General features: G+C 43.9%; 1 protein-coding gene and 1 long non-coding RNA gene across 13 annotated transcripts in view; one reads left to right on the top strand and one right to left on the bottom strand.

Moving 5' to 3' along the window:
- Positions 1-3,342, top strand: part of AMPH (amphiphysin) — a 230,289-nt gene extending 226,947 nt beyond the window's left edge. For 5 of the 6 annotated variants that reach the window (XM_051853305.3, XM_051853303.3, XM_051853304.3 and 2 more), the window contains one exon: positions 2,110-3,342. In XM_051853305.3, coding sequence (XP_051709265.3) covers positions 2,110-2,217 — 108 coding nt within the window. In that variant the 3' untranslated portion in view covers positions 2,218-3,342. The remainder of the gene's footprint in view (positions 1-2,109) is intronic. The other variant, XM_089316121.1, reaches the window with a different exon arrangement.
- Positions 3,343-5,601: 2,259 nt separating this feature from the next.
- The window catches only part of LOC127492672 (uncharacterized), a 57,036-nt gene continuing 41,327 nt past the window's right edge, over positions 5,602-21,310 (bottom strand). For 3 of the 7 annotated variants that reach the window (XR_016223071.1, XR_016223067.1, XR_016223070.1), the window contains exons 2-3: positions 11,598-11,781; positions 5,602-6,110 (exon numbers count right to left, since the gene is read on the bottom strand). This is a non-coding gene — a long non-coding RNA (uncharacterized LOC127492672). Of the gene's footprint in view, positions 6,111-11,597; positions 11,782-14,682; positions 14,974-21,310 lie in introns of those variants that run through there. The other 4 variants (XR_016223068.1, XR_016223072.1, XR_011383148.2 and 1 more) reach the window with 3 other exon arrangements.

Here is a 21,310-nt window from a genome sequence, read left to right as displayed (position 1 = left end):
CCACTTCAGTTCCCTACCTGCACGGGTTAAATATGCTCCACTTGCTGCCTGGTTTGTCCATCTTGGTGTCTTCAAAGAATTGTACTATGATTTATACACACCTCATTATATTTTTAAGATTGTATTTTATAACACGGTTGTTTATGAGTATATATAAATGAATGCACATATGTAATTATGTGCAGATATGCAGGAATATGTAATTATTCTGGTAGGTATAATTAGGAGTGTTTGTTTAGTGTAAGCTTTTCTGCCATGATCAAAACTAGAGATCTTTATCTAGCATGCACTTTAAGCAGCTGAAATTTGATTTTCCTCAGATAAAGATTGATACTGGCTAATATTCTTCACTTTACCATATTAGTTGTATTCGGACTGTTATATGCTGAGTGTATCTTGATTATGGCTCTGTGCAGTCCTTTACATTTTTTTCCTTTACTGAGACAATTTTAAAAGTCTTGACTCTAATTGGCTCCCTTAGATTTTCGCTTCCTGCAAATAAAGCCAAATAAAGATACTTGTGGGAGGAAAAATGACCATTTATGCGCTCACTGGAGCTTTAGAGAACATTTGGTTATCATTTTTTACTTTAAGGATAACTTTGTCCTTCACACTGTGAAATCATAATTTTAAAGAGGCCTCATCAGCTAGGATATTATCAGTTATTTTATTGGGTCATTTTTTTCAGTGCTTTTTTTCTGCTTTCAGAAATTGGCCTGTCTAAACACTTATATTTCTTTTCTACCTGGCAGCATCAATTTGTAGTCTCAGATTATATCACCAGGGAATGTATTCAGCTTCTTTATTTAATTTCGAGGCCTCATTTTATCTGATGTACTTGAACTGCACGGGGGTTTGCCTCAGAGTAAGTCTAGCCATCCTTCATCTGAAGTAGGACCTCTTCCCAATGCTGGTTAACATCATCAAGGAAGTCATTTCTCACTTGCTTCACTTACGGTCCTGTGTTTCCTGTTCTTCCTTCCTGCTCTGCTTTCTCCAGCCCGACTCCGCTCTTCTGCTGAAGGCCAAGGGCAAGCCGGGGCCTCTGTTCCTGAGCTTTAAGTATAGTTTTCCATTCTGTATGGCCCTGTATGGACAGGTTCTGTAACCTTTCAGCGGCCCAAAGTCTTCATTGGATGGTGGCATTCCTATAGGGCAGGAAAGTGATAATCAAGAGTGATTTATGAAGAATATATGAATGCCTCCAACAAGAATGCCATAACGTTAAACTGCTTTGTCATGTATAAAACTTGAACAATTAGATATTATAACAGCATCAGCAGTATCAAGAGCCACACATCTAGCTTTTGGTATTTGATAAGCCTTGTAGAGAGTTGTTGATTGAAGTTGTGAGATGTGAGCTGGGGTGAGGGTCCTTTCTTACAAGCAAGTGGCTCTGGATGAAGTCCAAGACTTCCCGTGGCTCATGGATACTGCATTCTAACCCAAGGGTCTTCAAGCTTTTTGTCACCATGCCCCACAGGACAGGTTCTGTTGTCCTGAGTGATTCCTTTTCTCTGCCTTCAGGGCTCATGTCATAATCCAGTTAACATCCACTGTGCTTTATCTAAAATTAAAATATTAATATCAATCTTCAATTAACTATACTTTCAAAAAACAGATTTATTTACTTATTTGAAAGTCAGAATTACAAAGAGAGAGAGAGACAGAGAGAGCGGTCTGAAGCCAGGAGCCAAGAGCTTCTTCTGGATATCCCACATGGGTAGCAGGGGACCAAACGCTTGGGCCATCTTCTGCTGCTTTTCCCAGACCATAGCAGGGAGCTGGGTTGGAAGTAGAGCAGTTGGGACAAAAACTGGCACCCATATAGGATGCTGGCAGTGGCTTGACCTGCTATGCCCCAATGCTGGCCTCCACGATACTTTGCACAGTGACTCATTTCAAATGTTTATTCTTTAAGTGTTTTTAAACTGACAACATACTTGAGACAGGCCTCCCTGCTGAAGGCGGCACACCACCTCACATGTAACATGACACCCTGGTGCAGACCCACAGCCCTGATGTTCCAGAAGGTTCTACCGATAATTGGCATATGGATTTTTTTCCAGTAGTTTGTCAGCCCCTGAAAGTCCTGTTGTTGTCTTACAGGATGCAGGCTGGCTGGTGGGAGTGAAGGAAGCAGACTGGCTTCAGTACAGAGACCTTGCCACCTACAAAGGCCTCTTCCCCGAGAACTTCACCCGGCGCCTGGATTAGGGCTACGTGCGTGTGCAGAGAGAGCTTGCTTACTGGGTTTTTAAATCTTTGCAAAAACCTGAAGAGTTCACTTTTGCTATTACACTTCTGATGATTTACAGACTGCCTCCAGACAAAGCTTGGGAGAGTATGTCCGTGGAGCACGTGTGCAGAACATGTAAGAGGAAAACAGAGTAAATTAAGGAAAAAGTCCTCACTCGTTCCCATGTTGTCAGTGACGGGTTTCTTTGTGCTTTGTCCGAGCTGTGGAGACTCTTGTACTTGATTCCCCTTCTGCCAAGTCTAAAGTAGCTTTCTCCAGCCCAGCCCTGCCTGTGTACCAAGTGTACGGTATTGAGTGGCCGCCCTGCGAAGATGTGAAGAATTATCCTGTAGTACCAGACTATCTGATCCCCCTGCCCAGCTCTGAGTGTATGATCTCTCTTTGTTCCAAGTTTACTGTGTTCAAACAATACTGCTGCAAAAGTTTTCAACAGTCTTGTCCAACACACCTACATATATAAATATATATATGAACGCACAGTCACACAAGCTAGTTCCCATGACTGCTCGATCTATGTGTATGCAGAAGGCTACATATACATAGTTGCTTTCTTTCCTTTCCATTGTAGCTCTTTGCTTCTCAGGTGTTGTTGGTACATGCATTGCTCTTACTCTGCCTGGCATAACAGTGGCAGTTATGCCTCGGGAGGGAAAACCAGCCATCCCATTGCCAAATGAATCAACAGTATCTGTGTGTGTAATGTGCAGTTTTCAGGGTGAGATTGACAGTTAGCATATCCAGGCTGCTGCCTGCCCCTTCTGAGAAAGCAGGGCCTGGTCACGCAGCCATGCAGCTGCCGGGGCAGGCAGAGGGCTAGCCGGAAGGCGCAGCGAAGCCGTCTTCACTTCTGCCTTCATGAGATCGGTAGAAGGTGGAGCGTATGAATCCCTCCCAAAAGATTACTGTTAAAAACAAAAAAAAAGCTCCTATATATTTCCACCTCTTAAATTTATGCAGCTCATCTTCACTGATCCTCCGAAAATAAAATAGGTGATGTATGCTGTATCCACAAACCATCTGTAACAATTATGTTTCCAGTGCTGTGTCATTCCAAATAAACCTTTGGTAATCTCCAACAATTACCCTATTTCTTTTTCATGACTCTTTTTTAAAAGAAAAAAAAAATTGTTCTAGTTGTACCTGCTACTTGAAACCATTTCTGGCTGAGTTGTTATTTGTGCCAAAATGTGCTTGTTCCCGCGCCAGGTTGTGCTTCATGGCCCTGCCTCCCTTCCCCCAGCTCCTCCATCGCAGTCATTGCCGGTTACTCAGTGCCCTGGTAGCCAGCGATGACAAGAGCACAAATAACAGCTGTGGACGGAGACGCCCTAAAGGTGCCAGCTGTGCACTTCTGGTCTGTGAATCACTGACCGTTTTGCACCCATGATTAGCAATTTCTTCTCACACCAGCCTCATCCGGTCACTTTGCTTTATGGCTTGTTTATGTTCATAGGGACTTAAAATTAGATCAAATGGAATAGAAAAGTCAATTGGCTGGGCCACTATTTCCAGAAGAGAATTAGATTTAGATTCTTCTCCGCTGATATAATTCTGTAGGCCTGGAGGCTGATTAAGAATGTGCATCATTAGACTTTGAATCTTGGTATTTCTGACTCATGGTTTGAATTCCCTTGGGGGTGGAGCACTGAGTTCGATGTTTATTGACCCTAGATTGTTTCCAAGGACTAATTTACAGGGAACTGGGTCATCCTGGGCGCTAGTCTAGCACAAGAAAACAATGTGCTATTGCCTAGTAGCATGACTGATAATCACCAAGTGAAATGCAGTGTAAGATTTATGCTAGGAAGTCATTTCTGACATTGAGGATTTCATGGGGTATTCAAAGTCAAGACTGAAAAATTATTTCTGCTGATAAAATACACCTGATGTTCCACAGAGTTAATTATCAGGTCTCCCAGAACAGTCATCCACGTCCCTTTCCCAGTTCATGTGATCCAAGTTCTCACACCATCACCTGGTCATACAGGGACCCCCTGGTTTGCAGCTACATTTTATCCCAGATAACCTCAGTACAGAAAGCCTTACGTGAGCCGCCTCTCCATGTCATAAGATTTCTTTTACAAACTAATGGGCTTCAGAGCTTCAGCTAGTTATAAGTCAGAGAGAGAAAGTCAGGTCCATTCTTGTTAAACATACACCTGCCAGGCATTCCCACCAACACCACTGTTAGTCCCTCAATTTTAAACCGGTTTGATGTAGAAGGGGTCTTCAAAAAGTTCATGGAAAATGTGCACTATGGAAAAAAACTATGCATGTACTTCACTAATTTTGCAGCCCAATAAACTTATCTTTTAATCCCATTTTTCACAAACTGTTTGAAGTGCCCTCATATCACTGCAGAGCAAGGTTCCCCAGCCACATGGGTTTTTATCGATATCTCAGGGCAGCCAGGATCCCGAGATGGGAAATCTCCATGCACATGCTTTTGCATTGCTTCTGCCATGGCCTGCTGTTTCCCACAAAGCTGCGATGGCTTTTGAGACAGCCAGAAAGCCACATCCATCACGTCTCAGGCTCTCAGGTAAACTGTGCAGCTTCAGAACTCTGAGCATGCTTTTATCACATAAAGTAGCCTATAATCAGGTTGTAAGAAAGAAAATCTAGCTTTATCCCATGTCCCCTTAAATAAAATGCCTCTGGGAAACCATAAAAGTTAGGAGACATCCATGAGTTTAGAGATGGCCGCACAAATTGCATGGCTGAACACCTTGAAGCCTTAGACACAGACTGGCCAATGGAGTGGCCTTACTAGGATTCTTCTCTTTCCAATGGAGCCCAACTAAAAGTTGCCTTCTCGTTTCTACTTGGAACCCAACTGAGAACCTTGTAAGCTATCTGCCAGACCTTAGCGGATCACAGAGTTCCCCTGTGGTTTAGATGCTGTGACTTCTTCCCAGGACTTGAAAAATGGAAAGGAACATTTGGTATCTTCAAGGGAGAAGACATAACCCATGGTTTCTTGGCAAGCGTAGGCAGTCTAGAGCCGCATGGTTCTGTTCATCCTTGAGCCCTGACTCTCTCAGATCTGTTCTGAGATGTTTGCATCCTGCAGTACCAGGCTGAGACCAACCGGGCTGTCAACTGGCAGAACTCTTCGTGGCACATAGCACGGGTTTGGTAAATTGTTCATGAAAGCCAAATAAACTGTGCTTGAATAAGATTAATAGTCCATCCAAATATTTTGTGACTCGCTGGTTATAATTTTAAACATAATTTCGGAGTACCACATGTTGATGACTTTGGTTTAGAGAGTAATTGGAATATGACCCTTAAATCTACACAAATTTATAAGAAAACCAGGTAGGTATCTTGAAGCTCGCTCTTTTTTTATTTAAAGATTTATTTTATTTATTTGAAAGACTGTTACAGAGAGAGGTAGAGACAGAGAGAGAGGTCTTCCATCTGCTGGTTCACTCCCCAGATGGCTGCATCCAAAGCCAGGAGCTTCTTCGAGGTCTTCCATGCAGGTGCAGGAGCCCAAGGACTTGGGCCATCCTCTACTGCTTTCCCAGACCATAGCAGAGAGTTGGATCAGAAGAGGAGCAGCCGGGACTAGAACCAGCGCCTATATGGGATGCCGGCGCCGCAGGCTAGGGCTTTAACCTGCTGCACCACAGCACCGGCCCCTGAAGCTCTTTCAACATAGAAGCTGTCTCTTAGTTTCCTGAAATCCAGTTGATTCTGAATCTCCTAGGATCTCAAACACCAAGGGTCTCTGACTCTTGAAGGTGGCGTCAGGTCTGTATGATCAGCTCCCTCCTCTGCAGCACTCAGTAGAACGTCCATCTGCAGTTAACACGGGAGAACCGCGTCTTGGTATGTTCTAGCCCTATGCAAGGGAGAGAGGAGAGAATGGATGAGATTCTGTCCTCCGGTTTGCTCCTCAAATGCCCACCGCAACCATGGCTGAGCCTGGCCCTGCGCTTGGTCTCCCATCCAGGCCCATCCAGGTTTCCCACCGGTGTGGCAGGAACCTGATTACTGGAGTCACCACCACCACTCCCTTGGCAGGTTTATGTTGGTGGGAAGCTGAAAACGGGTGCCAGGGCTGGCAGCTGAACCCAGGCATTGCCATGTGGGACCAGGGTACCTTAACTAGGCCAAATGCCCACTCCCAATGCTTGTGTTTTTTTAAAGACCACTGAGCGTTAAAACATTTTGAAATTATAAACTTGAAACATAGTGAAGTGATGAAGACAGAAGTTGAATTAATATCCCCTACCCCTAGAAACTTCTACCTTGTGTTCATGTTTAGATTTACTAATGGCCTAAGAACCTGTAAGAATTACAGCTCAGCCTGTGTATCTATTGCACTGTGTGTGGATATGTGTGCACTACTGCGCACTTTATCTCTCTTAGTCCTACTGATCCCAACCTTCGTAGGCGGGATTTTGAACATTGTCTTTCCACTGCCTGAAATAAGTTTACTGGAGTCGTGGGCTTCATGTAGTAGCAGGACCGGGTTATAAAGCCATTGGCTCTCCATACACATAGAAGACCTGTAGGATTCAATGTGTTTCCATTAAGGAATTAAATAGAATTTTCCTCGAGTAGTGTTATGTCAAGAAATGTGCATTTCTGTTGAACCAAAATCAAAATTATAAGTTTCCATTTTCCATCCTACCATACAGTTGTTATTTTTGATGTCTGGAGCGTTCAATTCAACTGGGAAACATGAATTATTTATTAGAGCTGGAAGAGACCAACACCACCCTCGACTCCTCTCATTTTGAGGCTTGAGAAAGGGTGACTCTGCAGAGTTTTGATAACCTAAAGCTATTGAGCACATTAGGTGTGCAGTTGGAACTTGCCTTGCATTGCAGGGCCCTTTCCAGTCATCATGGTGGGTTAGTAGATGTCAACTCACTGGGCTCCACCAGAAAATCAACATGGGTGATATACCTCCAATGGCCAGGAGGGGGTGTTAGAAGTTAGCATAACTCAATGAAATCAGAACTACATGAAGTAGGAAGCACAGAGTTGAAAACAAATAGGAAGTATAACAACATCACATTTTACATGAAAATATAACAAACCAATGAAGACAGAAATTAATCCCTGAATAATAACCAGCCAAGAAAATAGTTATAGCATAGACAAAGAACTGAGCGGCTTCTTTCAAATTCTTCCTAGGCTCTTTATTAGCTAGGTGATCTCACTCAGTAAGTTACTTAGCTTCTGAAAGTCTCAATTTCTTCTCCAAAACAAAGATAGGTAACACCCACCTGTGTGTGCAAGGGAGGAATAAACTTGCACAGTACTTTACACTCAATAAATGGTATTTGTTATTTAATGGACCAAAGATTTTTGTTATTATTTTTAAAAATAATCTTCTACAAAAGATCATCGGCTATTAACTTTAAAATGCTGGAAGAAAGTTCTATTTTTTGAGTACACCATATTCAACTGGATGAATACTATCCTAGGCTATCTTTTCTTAAAAGTATATTCACTTGATCGTCAGCTGGATTGGAAATGGAGCAGCCAGTACTTGAACAGGCATCCATATGTGGGAAGCTGGCAGCTTTACCCACGATACCACAATGCTAGCCCCTATCCAAGACTGTCTATGCTCTTTTCTTACTGCCATGTGGGAGTCATTCTGAGTATCTGTAATTTCTGTGAAATATCTGTAAATTCTGTGAAATGACCACTTGGGTCATTGCCACTGCTTCCTACGGTCTACATTATCAGCTGGGGTCAGAGGCCGTAGCTGGGTATCAAACTCAGGTTCTCCAATATGAACGTAGATTTCCAAACCAGCATTTTAACTGCTAGGCCAAATGCCCACCCTTGAACTTTTCTTTATGTTCTCTTATACTTCGTAGTTGTGAAATAAATTCTCTGTGCCCACATGTATCCTTCTATTTCTACAGCGCCATCATTCCTTCTTCCCTCCATCTCCCCCTCGAACTCCCATTCTCTGCTGCCACATCACCCCATCTCTCTCTGACTCTGCTGTCCCTCACTGCACTGATGCCACAACCTTCTAGTCAGTGTCCTGTGTTCCTCATCTCCCCTCCATCTTTTATGCTTCTGTCTCTGCAACTCCCACTGTGTCATTTTATTTCCGTCTCTCCTCTCTCCCTTCATGCTAGAGATCTACACCTTTCTATTATATTTCTGCCACTAATTCTGCTTTGTCTGTTGGCCACTGTCTGGACCATTCTGTTCCTCTCACCCCCACTCTGCTCTCTGTCCCTTTTTCTAGCTTTCTGTTTCAAACCCCATGGCTGATAACGTCCTATTATTGCTCCCTCTCTTCCTCCCTCTGCCCTCCCACACCCTCTTCATAGCCTATTCCCTCCCCTCCCTGCGCCCTTCCAGTCCAGTCACTTCTGTAGCCTTCCGTGGGGCCTGTGGGTCTGGCCAGCTTGCTTTCAAGGGAGAGTGGGTCCAAACTCACAAATGGAACTTACTTTTGCTTCTCCTGATCATTGTCCCTGTCACATATCAAGCAATCAGAATTGTTATGGTGCTGATGAAAGAACTGTTAAAAAATATAGAAAGCACTATCTTGAGGAAAAGGTTGAGCATACAGATTACTGCTTATATTGCCATGTCAGCCTGCTGTGAGGTGTTACCTTGTGTGCTAGTCCAGAACACCACAGACTAATTTATAAAGAAAATAAATCAGGGCCAGTGTTGTGGCGTAACAGGTTCCACCGCCACCTGCAACACCCGCATCCCACATGGGTGCCGGTTCGAATTCCAGCTATTCCACTTCTGAGCCAGCTTCCTGCTGATGCGCCTGGGAAAACAGCAGCAGATGGTCCGAGTTCTTGGGCACCTGCACCCACGTGAGAGACCCAGAGGAATCTCCTGGCTCCTGGATTTGGTCTGGCTGTTGTGGCCATTTGGGGAGTAAACCAGCAGATGGAAGATAGCTCGCTCTCTCTCCCTCTCTCTCTCTTTCTCCTCCTTCTCTCTGTAATTCTTTCAAAATAAATACATATATCTTTAAAAAAAAAAAAACAAATTTTTTTCTACAGTTCTGGAAACAGGACATCAACCCGTAAGCAGTGGACTGAGGGAAAGATGGAGCTGCGAAAAGAGGCAGTTTGGAGAGCGTGACTTGAGAATGTGTGATTCTGTAAGAATGCATTGCACTGGAAAATTCAGAATGGCAGCTTGATTACAATCACGGTCAGTGAGGCTGCGTGTCCCTGAGAAGTCACCATGCTCACCATGGGTATACCATCTATCAGTGCCAGGGGTGTGCAAACTGTTTGTTTTTAAAATAGCTTTTGGTGCAATTTAATTCTTATAACAATCTAATCCTTATAATAATACTTCAAAGATATGTAATAACAAAGTTTGACTGATGGACTCTTAAAGGCTAGCCTGCTAAAAGTCGAGTAAGTAGATTATGGGGCTTGGATTTAAATTCAAGTACAATAAATTCAAAATCTCATGTCACCACCCACTCAATATACAGGTGCTCCTTGACTTGCAGTGTGCTCTGTCCTGATGAAATCCCCGTGAACTGAAAATATCATTAAATGCATTTAGTACCTAACCTCCTGAACATAACTTAGCCTGCCCTGCCTAAAACACTTAGCTTAGCTTACAGTTAGACAAAATCACCTAAAACAAAGCATATTTTATGCATGATAACCACATGGTCCTCCCTTGTCTCCTTCATTTGTCTTAAGTGAATAATTAAAACAATATATTTAAAAAATCATTGAGGGGTATGAGTGTGGCACAGCAGTTAAATCACTGCTTGGAACACCCCCACTCCATCCCATATTGGATTGCCAAGTTCAAATTCTGGCTACTCCCATTTCTTTTTATCAGGCTTCCTGATAACACACACTCTGTGAGACAGCAAGCAATGGTTCAAGTACTGGAGTCTCTGCCACCTATGTGGGATACCTGGGTTGAGTTCCAGGTTCCTGGCATTAGCCTGGCCCAGCCCTGCATCTTGTGTGCATTTGTAGAATGAGCCAGCAAATGGAATAACTCTGTGTTGGTCTCTCTTTCAAATAAATGAAAATAGACAGGTGTTGAGGCATAGTGGATTTACCCACTGCTTGGGATGTCTGCATCCCATATCCAAGTGCCTGGAATCAAATCCCACCTCTGCTTCCAATCCAGCTTCCTGCTAATGCAGTTGGGAGGTAGCAGGTGTTGGCTTAAGTACTTGGGTTCCTGCAATCCACATGGAAAACCCAGGTGTGGTTCTGGGCTTCTGGCTTTCACTCTATGCATCCTCAGCTGTTGTAGGCATTTGGGGAGTGAACCAGCAAATGGAGACTATCTCCCTTTCTCTGCTTCTCCCTCTCTTTGTCACTCTTTCAAACAAATAAACAAACAAACAAATAAATTTTTAAAACATAAAATGATGGGGCCGGCATTGTGGTGTTGGGGGTTAAGTTGCCACCTGCAATGCCGACATCCCATTTGGGTGCTGGTTTGAGTCGTGGCTGCTGCACTTCCAATCCAGCTTCCTACTGATGCGCCTGGGAAAGCAGTGGAAGATGGCTAAAGTTCTTGGGCACCGGCACCCACGTAGGAGATTTGGAAGAAGCTCCTGGCTCCTGGTTTTGGCCTGGCCCAGCCTGAGCCATTGTGGCCATTTGGGGAGTGAACCAGCAGATGGAAGCTCTCTCTCTGTATCTCCATTTCTCTATGACTCTGAGTTTCAAATAAAATAAACCTTAAAATATATAAAATAAAAATAAACAGTACATTTCTCAAATCATTTCAGATAATTTGCCATGCGTTTACATAACTTTTGATCTATAGTTAATTCTTTTTAGTTTGTATTTATGTTTTAAGAGTTGATTTTAAAGTTTTGTTTCATATAGGAGAAACAGTTATGTGGATATAAAGTACAAATTATCAGACAAGGTGCATTTACAGATTTTAACTTCCATTCAATTTTTCTAGTCTCTCTTCTCTCCCTCACCCTATAGGTAACAATACTTTTATTAGTTCTATTGTTTGTTTTTTCACTTATGTACTCAAGTCTTACTTTCATTGAAATAAATTGTTGTTCACCAGATATACAGTACATATTGTTTCTACTTGAATTTTATTTTTGTATTTTGTTTCTAGAATTTAGTTTTTATTCATTTTAATGCATCTTTTATTTGCTGACTTCTGAATTTTGTGTCTTAATTTAAAAGATTTCTACACTCAAGATTATACATAGAGAAGTCATATATATGAATTATAATGACTCTGTTCTAACAAAATAAGGTATCAGATGGTAAAGAAAATTTAGAAACAAACATAAAGGGGGACAATACTATCAATCCTATAGAAATGAAAAAAAATTTTTTTTAAAGTTCAGACAACTCTGTCTCACCTCATCACCTCGTTGGATGTTTTTCCTCATTGAAGTCTGTATCATTGATACACCTGGTGTTTTTATGTGACAACTACTTTAGTGGTGAGCACAACAAGGAATGAAGAACGCTAGCACTCATCCTCAGGTAGCTGCTCCGGTGATCACGTTCCACGGATGACCTCATTTGATCTTCACAGAAATCCTGTTGAGGGTTCAGAGTATCACTGAGCTGAACAGCTGAGAAAACAAGGCAAGGAGGGGCTCGCTGGCTTTTCCAAAGTCCTGCAGCTTGGAGTGGCAGAGATTTCAATCCCTGAACTGCGGTTCAAAGAATCTGGGGCTTGTTCGTTGCATTTGCATCTCGTTCATTATCTCCAGTGAGGTGGCCTCACTTAATTTACATTTCCTCCTTCAGCGGTTGCCTTTTCATGCTTCTTGCCCATTTTTCTAATGCAGCATTAACTTTTCTTACTAGTTTGGGAAGAGTCTTAAAGACCGTGTTGGAGATGTTAGCTTTTATTGAATGTACTACAAAGGCTTCCCCTACTTGCTACTTAGTTACTTTCAGCACACTTTGTTGAAAAGAAATTTGAATCTTTTTAAAGTAATTCAAAAGTAGATTTTATTTTTTTAATTTATTTGACAGGTAGAGTTATAGACAGTGAGAGAGAGAGACAGAGAGAAAGGTCTTCCTTCTGTTGGTTCACTCCCCAAGTAGCCGCTACAGCCAGCGCTGCGCTGTAGGGTTAGGGTTAGGGTTAGGGTTAGGGTTAGGGTTAGGGTTAGGGAGCCAGGAGCCAGGTGCTTCCTCCTGGTCTCCCATGCAGGTGCAGGGCCCAAACACTTGGGCCATCCTCCACTGCCCTCCCAGGCCACAGCAGAGAGCTGGACAGGAAGAAGAGCAACCGGGACTAGAACCCGGCACCCATGGCAAGTGAGCCACAGCATTGGCCCCTTAAAAGTAGATTTTAGAGGCCGGCGCCGTGGCTCACTAGGCTAATCCTCCGCCTAGCGGCGCCGGCACACCGGGTTCTAGTCCCGGTCGGGGCGCCGGATTCTGTCCCGGTTGCCCCTCTTCCAGGCCAGCCCTCTGCTGTGGCCAGGGAGTGCAGTGGAGGATGGCCCAGGTGCTTGGGCCCTGCACCCCATGGGGAGACCAGGAAAAGCACCTGGCTCCTGGCTCCTGCCATCGGATCAGCGCGGTGCGCCGGCTGCAGCGCGCTGGCCGCGGCGGCCATTGGAGGGTGAACCAACGGCAAAAGGAAGACCTTTCTCTCTGTCTCTCTCTCTCTCTCTCACTATCCACTCTGCCTGTCAAAAAAAAAAAAAAAAAAAAAGTAGATTTTAGAAACAACTATGAAATTTTTGCTAAGGCATCTGGCTTGGTTTCCAGGCAAAGAGAAGGCCTATTTCACCCACAATTTACAAGACACTCATCAATAGAAATTCTAAGGATTTTCTGATTTCAGTTTTACATCGAAACCTCTATTTGTAAGTGGTAAGGAAGCAGTTTCACAGTATTTGTTTTTGCATTGTGAAGCAATTCCCAAAAGAGAATGCATGGAATACTCAGTGATTCCTTTGCTTATCTGAATGGGATTCATCCTGTTAGGATACTGCCTGTCGGTGGATTTGTATCCCATGAATCTTTATATTCTGGTGCCAAGCATTGCACTCCTTTCTTTACCGTAGCTTTGCTGTTCCTCTTACTTTCTAGCGGAGTAGTTTATAACTTTTTTGTTTAAGATTTTTCTTTCTACTCCTGTGTAATGACAATTTTCTCCTTCTCATTGCTTTTTTTTTTTTAAATTAAAGATTTATTTATTTATTTGAAAGTCAGAGCTACAGACCAAAGCCAGGCCAAAGCCAAGAGTGAAGAGATTCATCTGGGTCCTTCAGTGGGTTCAAGGGCCTAAACACTTGGGACACCTTCTGCTGCTTTCTCAGACCATTGGTTGGGATGTGCTTTGGAAGTAGATACGCTGGGATATGAACTGGCACCCATATGGGGTGTGGAAGTCCCAGGCAGTGGCTTAATGCCTCCACCACAATTGGCTCCTGCTTCCTCATTTTTAAACATGAGCCTTCAGCCCAGCAAGGAGTCCCAGGCTCCAAGGCACTTGTTTGCCTTCTGGCTGGGCCCAGGACACACAGCTCTCAGGGCTGTTCACACAGCAGCTTCCCATCCCTCCCCATGTGGTTCTGTAGGCAAAAGGGGGGGGCCTCACAAGTCCCCTAATTTCCTCACTTCCCAGCTGCCATGACAACACCAGGTGTACCACCTGCAACAGGCTGAAACAATGACTGAAGTAGAACATTGTTCTATGTTTTACTATGAGTCTTTCTTTTCTTTTTTAAAGATTTACTCATTTATTTGCAAGGTAGAGGCAGAGGCAGAGAGATGGGGGGAGGGTGGGATGGAGAAAGAGAGGCTTCACTCTGCAAATGGCTTCAAATGCCAGGGCTGGGCCAGGAACCAGGAGCTTCATCTGGTCTCTCACATGGGTGCAGGGGCCCAAGCACTGGAGCCATCTTCTATTCACTGCATTTCCAGGCACACTCGTAGGGAACTGGATTGGAAGTAGAGCAGCTAGGACTTGAGCTGGTGCCCATATCAGATGCTGACACTGTGACACTGCGGGTAGCAGCTTAACCCACTGCACCACAGTGCTGACTCTACTATGAGTCTTTCTAACACACATCCAAATGCATTCATAAACGTGGTGGTGAAAATCTGGAGATGGGCCATTTAAATACTACCAGCATTTTACTCTACTTGTTATGTCACCCATCCTTCCACCCATCATCCCCAAAGCAACTGCAGACATCAGTACACATTCTGAATGTAGGTTTGCCAAATAAAATGTAGGTAAATTTGAATTCTTGATCAATAACAAATATTTTATTTTTTTAGTATATCCCAAATATTGCATGACAGAGCACTGTATACTTTTTCTTGGATAGTATCCTAAATCTTGCAGCCCAACCATGGGTGCCTTTTAACAGTACTTGAGAATGATCAGAAATCTTCTAACAAATCAACCTGAGTGCAAACACACACACACACACACACATGCACAGGCATGCACACAAGGGCATTTACCTTTGAGGGGCGTCAGATGTAGTCAACATAATGGGTCTCAACTTATTTTAATAAGGTAGATCACAGCTTCTCAGATGTGCTGTTGAAGATGTCCCTGGTCTACCTACAGAGGTCCATGGAGGTGAGTCAGAGCAATAGGAAAGACGTTCCATCTCAGGACAAGGTCATGGCAGCCGCATTCACACAATGACACTGCCAGTTGCAGGGAAGGGAGCCTGCTGTGGGACTGCACACTGCAGAGTGGAACAGGCAAGCATCACCAAGGGTTCTGCTTCCAACTGCATTTGCACCAAAGCGCTACAGACTGAGCACTCAGTGCTCCTCACAGCGCTACCTCAGGGCAGGACTTTCTCTCGGCTTCCACAGGAGGGCGCTCAAGGCACTCAAAGGCGGAAGTAGAGACCAGGCTTCTCCTGTCAGCACTCACCTCTTCTGGGTAAAGAGCTTGGGAGTCTTCTAAGAGAGACCCTGCCTGTTACTTCTCCCTGCTGTGACTTCAGTCGGGAAGACTCCCTCCAACTCACCTCCCTGGGTCCCTCTTTTTTGAGTAGGATTAGAGTTAAGAGGATATTCTTCTTCCCTTATCACCTCATCCCTTCCCTTCTAAGGCCTGAGAGAAGAAGGCATGCTGTGGACACTCTCCCTACTTGTAGCTTTCCTGCCTCCTGGTAAGTAGGTTGCATAGATGTTAATGCGAGTTCTCTCTCTCTCTCTCTCTCTCCATGGAGGTCATACTAAAGAATTATCATTTTCTCATTGTTTCTCATTGTTTTTGTGGTTGCCATTGCAGGCAGTCAAACATCTTCCAACTCAGAGAAGACTATGACAGTGGTCACCAAGCCGACTGGGTCATCTGTTACAGTCACTTGTAGTATTACTCAACAAAGTAGCTATATCCACTGGTACCGGTACCAGGAGGGGAAGGCCCCACAGCGCCTTCTCTACTACGTCGTCAGCAGTACCCGTTCTATAGTGGACTCGGGATTTGATACAGAGAAATACCAAGCTTATAAAAGCACACAGGGGAGCTATAATGTCTTTCTACGAAACCTGGGAAGAGACGACTCTGGGGTGTATTACTGTGCTGTCTGGACTGGCACAGTGATTCCAACCTGCCTTATACTACACTGAAAATTGTGCCTGTGGTTATTCCTGGTACTTGAGATAGGCCAGCCCCATCTCATTTCCTGTTTCTGACTCTGCGCTGAGCAAAGATAAACTCGGAGCCCAACACCAAACCCCAGAGCTCACATCCCACCACCTTCTCAATGCCTTCACACTGCCTCCAGGCCCCCAGCCCTGCACCTCCACCCCGGCCCTTTCCTAAAGACTGAACTTCCATCTCCAGGCCTTTGCCCAGTGGTCTAGCACTCAGCTGAGTTCCTTCTACTCTCCTAGGGGTTGGAAGAATAGCATTTAACTAGTTTCTGAGACAGGCAAGGTCACCTAAGGTCTTATGGAACATCTTTAGGAGAGAATTATGGGAAGGCTGGTGGTTGGCACATATTCTCACTTCTAAGCTTCTAAAATAATGAAATATTTCAATCATACTGAAGGTTAGAGTGAATAAGAAAACAAATCTTGAGGTGCCTATTACTTAGTTTAGTTACATCTTCACATTTTAACACATTTGCTTCATATTTTCATAATGGTTTCATGAACTAATTCATAATTCATATGAACTAATTCAGCTGAAGACTCTGGGTTTATTTTCCCAAGCCCATCCTTCCCTTTCCCCTCCCAAGGGTAACCACCAACCAGGTCTCACTCATGCTGCAAAGGCATGTATTCACAAATAATGAACAACTTCCATCATGCCTCAAGACATAAAATAGGATGTATATTTCAATCCATCACATGTTTTCTGTACTTCACAGTACACTTCTGAATAGTTACTCCTGCTAGTATGCATGCCTTGAATTACTCATTGGCATTCTGTACTGTGAATGTATCACATTTTATTAATTCAAAACCTTATTATCAAAGAGAACTTGAGGGTTGACTTGGTAAAGCTTCAAATAGTTGTGCTTGAATTTTCAGTTGATGTAAAGAGTGCTGTCATGTTTATGTTTTTAAGCTTTGTATCTGCAGTAGCTAGGAATGTTTGGCTTCAAATGGCCAAGTAAGGCAGGGTGTCTTACAGGCCTGGGAGTTGATGGCATCCAGAACTTGAAAGCATCAGAACCGGCTTGTCCATTTCTTCATCTATTATCTCAGCTTTTGCCCATGTGACATCCTCATTTGCAGGTGTTAAGAACCATGCCAGTGGTCCCTCTAGAGACCCTTCCTTACAGATGTCATCCAAGCAAGCTGAGTCGCTTTCCTTTCAACTCCAGTTTGGATACATTGAACGGGAATCAACTTAGGCACAACTTGAGACCTAGATGGGTGTGAGGCAGATGACTGGTAGTGCCTACCTCTTTTCTGCACATACGAGAGGACTTCAGAACATCCATGGAAAAATGGAATTAAGAGATAAATTTATTCTGTTGTCATGGATTTTTAAACACATGTATAATTTTGCCATAATACTCAAATTTCAGAAACTTTTTAAAGATGTCCTCATTGGAAATTTATTTGCTTTTATGTTAAGTATCACATTTTTGGCACTCATTCTCAGGTAGCTACTGTGCTAAGCACGTTACATATATGATCTCATTTGATCTTCCCAGAAACCCTACTGAGGGTTCAAAGTATCACTGAAATACAGATAAGAAACTAGGGCAAAGGGGGCAAGCCGACTTCTCTATGGTTATGCTGCTTGAAGTGGCAGATATTTCAATCCCTGCCATGCAGTTTTAAAAAAAAAAAAATGGAGTTCTGTTAATTGTTTGCATCTTGCTGTCTCTAATGAGAGTCAGCCTTATTTCACAAGCTCATTTCTCCTGTGTCAGTTGCCTTGTTATGCTCCTTGTTCTTTGCTCTTATGGAGCATTTAGTGTTCCTTTTGGTTTGGAAGAGGCTTGAAGACCACGGTGGAGACGTTAGCTTCTAGCGAATATACTGAAAAGGCTTCCCCTACTTACTTCTTAGTTATTTTAGCACACATTGATGAAAAGAAATTTGAATCTTAGTTCTTAAAGTTCTTTTAAAAAACAACTACAAAATTTTCACTAAGGTTTCTTGTTGTGTTGCCAGACACGGATAAGGTCTATTTCACCCACAAATTATATGCCATTTGTCTACATATATTCTAAGGGTTTTCTGATTTCAGATTCATTACATTTAAACTTCTGTTTGTAAGTTATAAGGTAGCCGTTTCACAGTACTTGGTTCTATATGGTGAACCAATTCCCAAAGCAGAATGTGTGGCATAATGAATTATTCCTTGCTGGTCTGAATGTACAACTTCATCCTACATTAAGATATTGCATATCGGTGGATTTCTGTCCCGTGAATCTTTATATTCCAGTGCCAAGTGCTGCACTCCTTTTGTTGCACTAGCTTTATAGTTCCTCTACATTCTGGCAGGCTTAGTTTATAACTCTTCTGTTTTAAGAATTTTATTTCCACTGCAGTGAAATGGGAATTTTGTGCTTTCTCATATTTAAACATGAGCATGAAGTTCCGGTAAGGAACTCCCAGTCTCCAAGGCACTGGAGTTTACCCTCTGCTTGGGGCCCAGGGCATTCGGCTCTCAGAGCCATTTACACAGCAGCTTCCAATCCTTCCCCTGGGGATTCCGCAGGGCAAAGGGAGACCCACACAGGCCCCTACTTACTCACTGATGAGCTCGCTCATGCTAGCAGCAATCTATTACCTGAGAGATGCTGAAACAGTGACAGGAGTGGAACTGCAATGTTGTTGTAGTTTTACTGAGTCTCTCTAACACACAACCAAATACATCCATAAATGTGGTGCTGGAAATCTGCACAGGTGTCACTTAAATGCCACCAGCATTGTAGCCAACAGGCTTGATGATAATTCTTTGGAGAAGGTGGATGCAAAGCTTCTCAGATGGGCTGCTGGAGGTCTCCAGAGTTCACTACAGAGCTGGGGAAGGTGGGTCAGGGCAGCAGGAAGGAAGCTGCATCGCGGGACAAGGCCCTGGCAGCATCATCCCCACTCTGGGACTGAGACCTGCAGAGAAGTGAGCCTGACCTGGGATGCTGGCCCGGGGAGCTGGCAGTCTTCACCAAGGGGCCTGCTATCCGCCCTGTTTGCCCTCAACCTGCCTCAGATTGGGGTCTCTGTGGTCCTCACACACCTGCCTCTGGGGAGGGCCTGCTCTCAGCTTGCCTCCACGGGAGGGTGAAGAGAAGGGGGTGGAAGCAGAGGCGGGGCTACCTCCCTCTGCACTCACCCTTCTGGGCAGAGGCGTGGCTACCTTCTAAGGTAGGCCCTGCCCTGCCTGGTACTCTCCCTGCTCTGACATCTGTCAGGAAGACCAGCTGCACTCCCTCGCCTGGGGCCCCTCCCTTTTTGCGTAGGATTAGAGTTTTGACAGGGCATTCTGCTCCCCTTATCACCAGATCCCTTCCCTTCTGAGACCAGGAGAACAAGGCATGCTGTGGACTGTAGCCCTGCTTGTAGCTGTCCTGTCTCCTGGTAAGCAGGTTGCATAGATGCTAATGGGACAGATTTCTCTCTCTCTCTCTCTCTCTCTCTCTCTCTCTCTCTCATACATGGGAGTTCATTCTAAAGAATTGCCAGTACCTGTTTCTCATTGTTCATTATTTTTACCATCGCAGGCAGTCAAACATCTTCCAACTCAGAGAAGACCATGACAGTGGTCACCAAGCCAACTGGGTCGTCTGTTACAGTCACTTGTAGTATTCCTCAACAAAGTGGCTACATCCACTGGTACCGGTTCCAGGAGGGGAAGGCCCCACAGCGCCTTCTCTACTATGACTTCTCCATTTCCAGTTCTATAGTGGATTCAGGATTCAGTCCAGTTAAATACCATGCTTTTAGAGGCACAAAGATCTGTAACTTTGTACTACAAAATCTGGAAGAAAGTGACTCCGGAGTGCATTACTGTGCCAGCTCGACTGGCACAGTGATTCCAACCTGCTTTGTACTGCACGCAAAAAATTGCTTATGGTTTCTCCTAGTACTCAAGATAGGCCAGTCCCTACCTCACTTCCTGCTCTCAACTCCACCATAGTCTAAACAAAGAGAAGCTCTTTATCTTTTAGGTAAAGAGCCCAACAGCTAACCCCAGAGCTTCCATCTCACACCCTCTCAATGGCCTCACCGTGCCCCGGGACCCCACCTCTGAACCATCCACCCCAGGACTTTCCTAAAATAAAATCCCATATCCAGGCCTTAACCCAGCATTCTGACAGAATACAGGGCTCATTCTGCTCTCCTAGGGGCTGGCACAGCAGCATTCAATCTGGTTTCTAGGATAGACAAAGTCACCTAGGATTGGTCTGCTATGAGAGACAACTGAGAGCATTATGTGTTATATATATATATATATATATACACACACACAGACACACATACACACACACACACACATATATATATATATATATATATATATATATGTAATCTATCTATCTAATCTCATTTGACCTCCAATGAAACCCTACTGAGGATTCAAAGTATCACTGAATTTAACAGATAATAAAATAAGGCAAGGAGGGGGCTAGCTGACTCTTCTAAGGTCATGGAGCAAGAAGTGGCAGAGATTTCAATCCCTGCACTCTGGTTCAAAAAACGAGATCTGCCAGTTGCATTTGCATCCCATGGTCTCTAATGACAGTTAGGGTGATTTCACAAGTTTACACTTCCTCTTTTATCAGATGCCTTAGGATGCTCCTTGCCCATTCCTTTGGAGCATTAACTTTCCTTATTGGTTCAGAAGACTCTTAAACTTCATGTGTTGAAAAGCCTTCTCCTCTCTTAGTATTTAGTTATTTTCATCACACTTCAGTGAAAAGAGATTTGAATCTGACTTTTAAAACACACTTCTGAAAGTATCTTAAAGCATATCTTAAAAAAAAAAAAACAACTACACAATTTTCCAGAGGCTTCTGCTGTCATGGCCAGGCACAGAGACAGCCTATCTCACTCACAATTTACATGTCATTCATCAACACCAGGTGTACCACCTGCAACAGGCTGAAACAATGACTGAAGTAGAACATTCTTCTATGTTTTACTATGAGTCTTTCTTTTCTTTTTTAAAGATTTACTCATTTATTTGAGAGGTAGAGGCAGAGGCAGAGAGATGGGGGGAGGGTGGGATGGAGAAAGAGAGGCTTCACTCTGCAAATGGCTTCAAATGCCAGGGCTGGGCCAGGAACCAGGAGCTTCATCTGGTCTCTCACATGGGTGCAGGGGCCCAAGCACTGGAGACATCTTCTATTCACTGCATTTCTAGGCACACTCGTAGGGAACTGGATTGGAAGTAGAGCAGCTAGGACTTGAGCTGGTGCCCATATCAGATGCTGACACTGTGACACTGCGGGTAGCAGCTTAACCCACTGCACCACAGTGCTGACTCTACTAGGAGTCTTTCTAACACACATCCAAATGCATTCATAAACGTGGTGGTGAAAATCTGGAGATGGGCCATTTAAATACTACCAGCATTTTACTCTACTTGTTACGTCACCCATCCTTCCACCCATCATCCCCAAATCAACTGCAGACATCAGTACACATTCTGAATGTA

This window comes from Oryctolagus cuniculus, chromosome 16 (genome assembly GCF_051225735.1).
Source record: "Oryctolagus cuniculus isolate XC-2025 breed Fujian yellow rabbit chromosome 16, ASM5122573v1, whole genome shotgun sequence".
Lineage (NCBI taxonomy): Eukaryota > Metazoa > Chordata > Mammalia > Lagomorpha > Leporidae > Oryctolagus > Oryctolagus cuniculus.
This window is presented reverse-complemented; position numbering and strand designations above follow the sequence as displayed.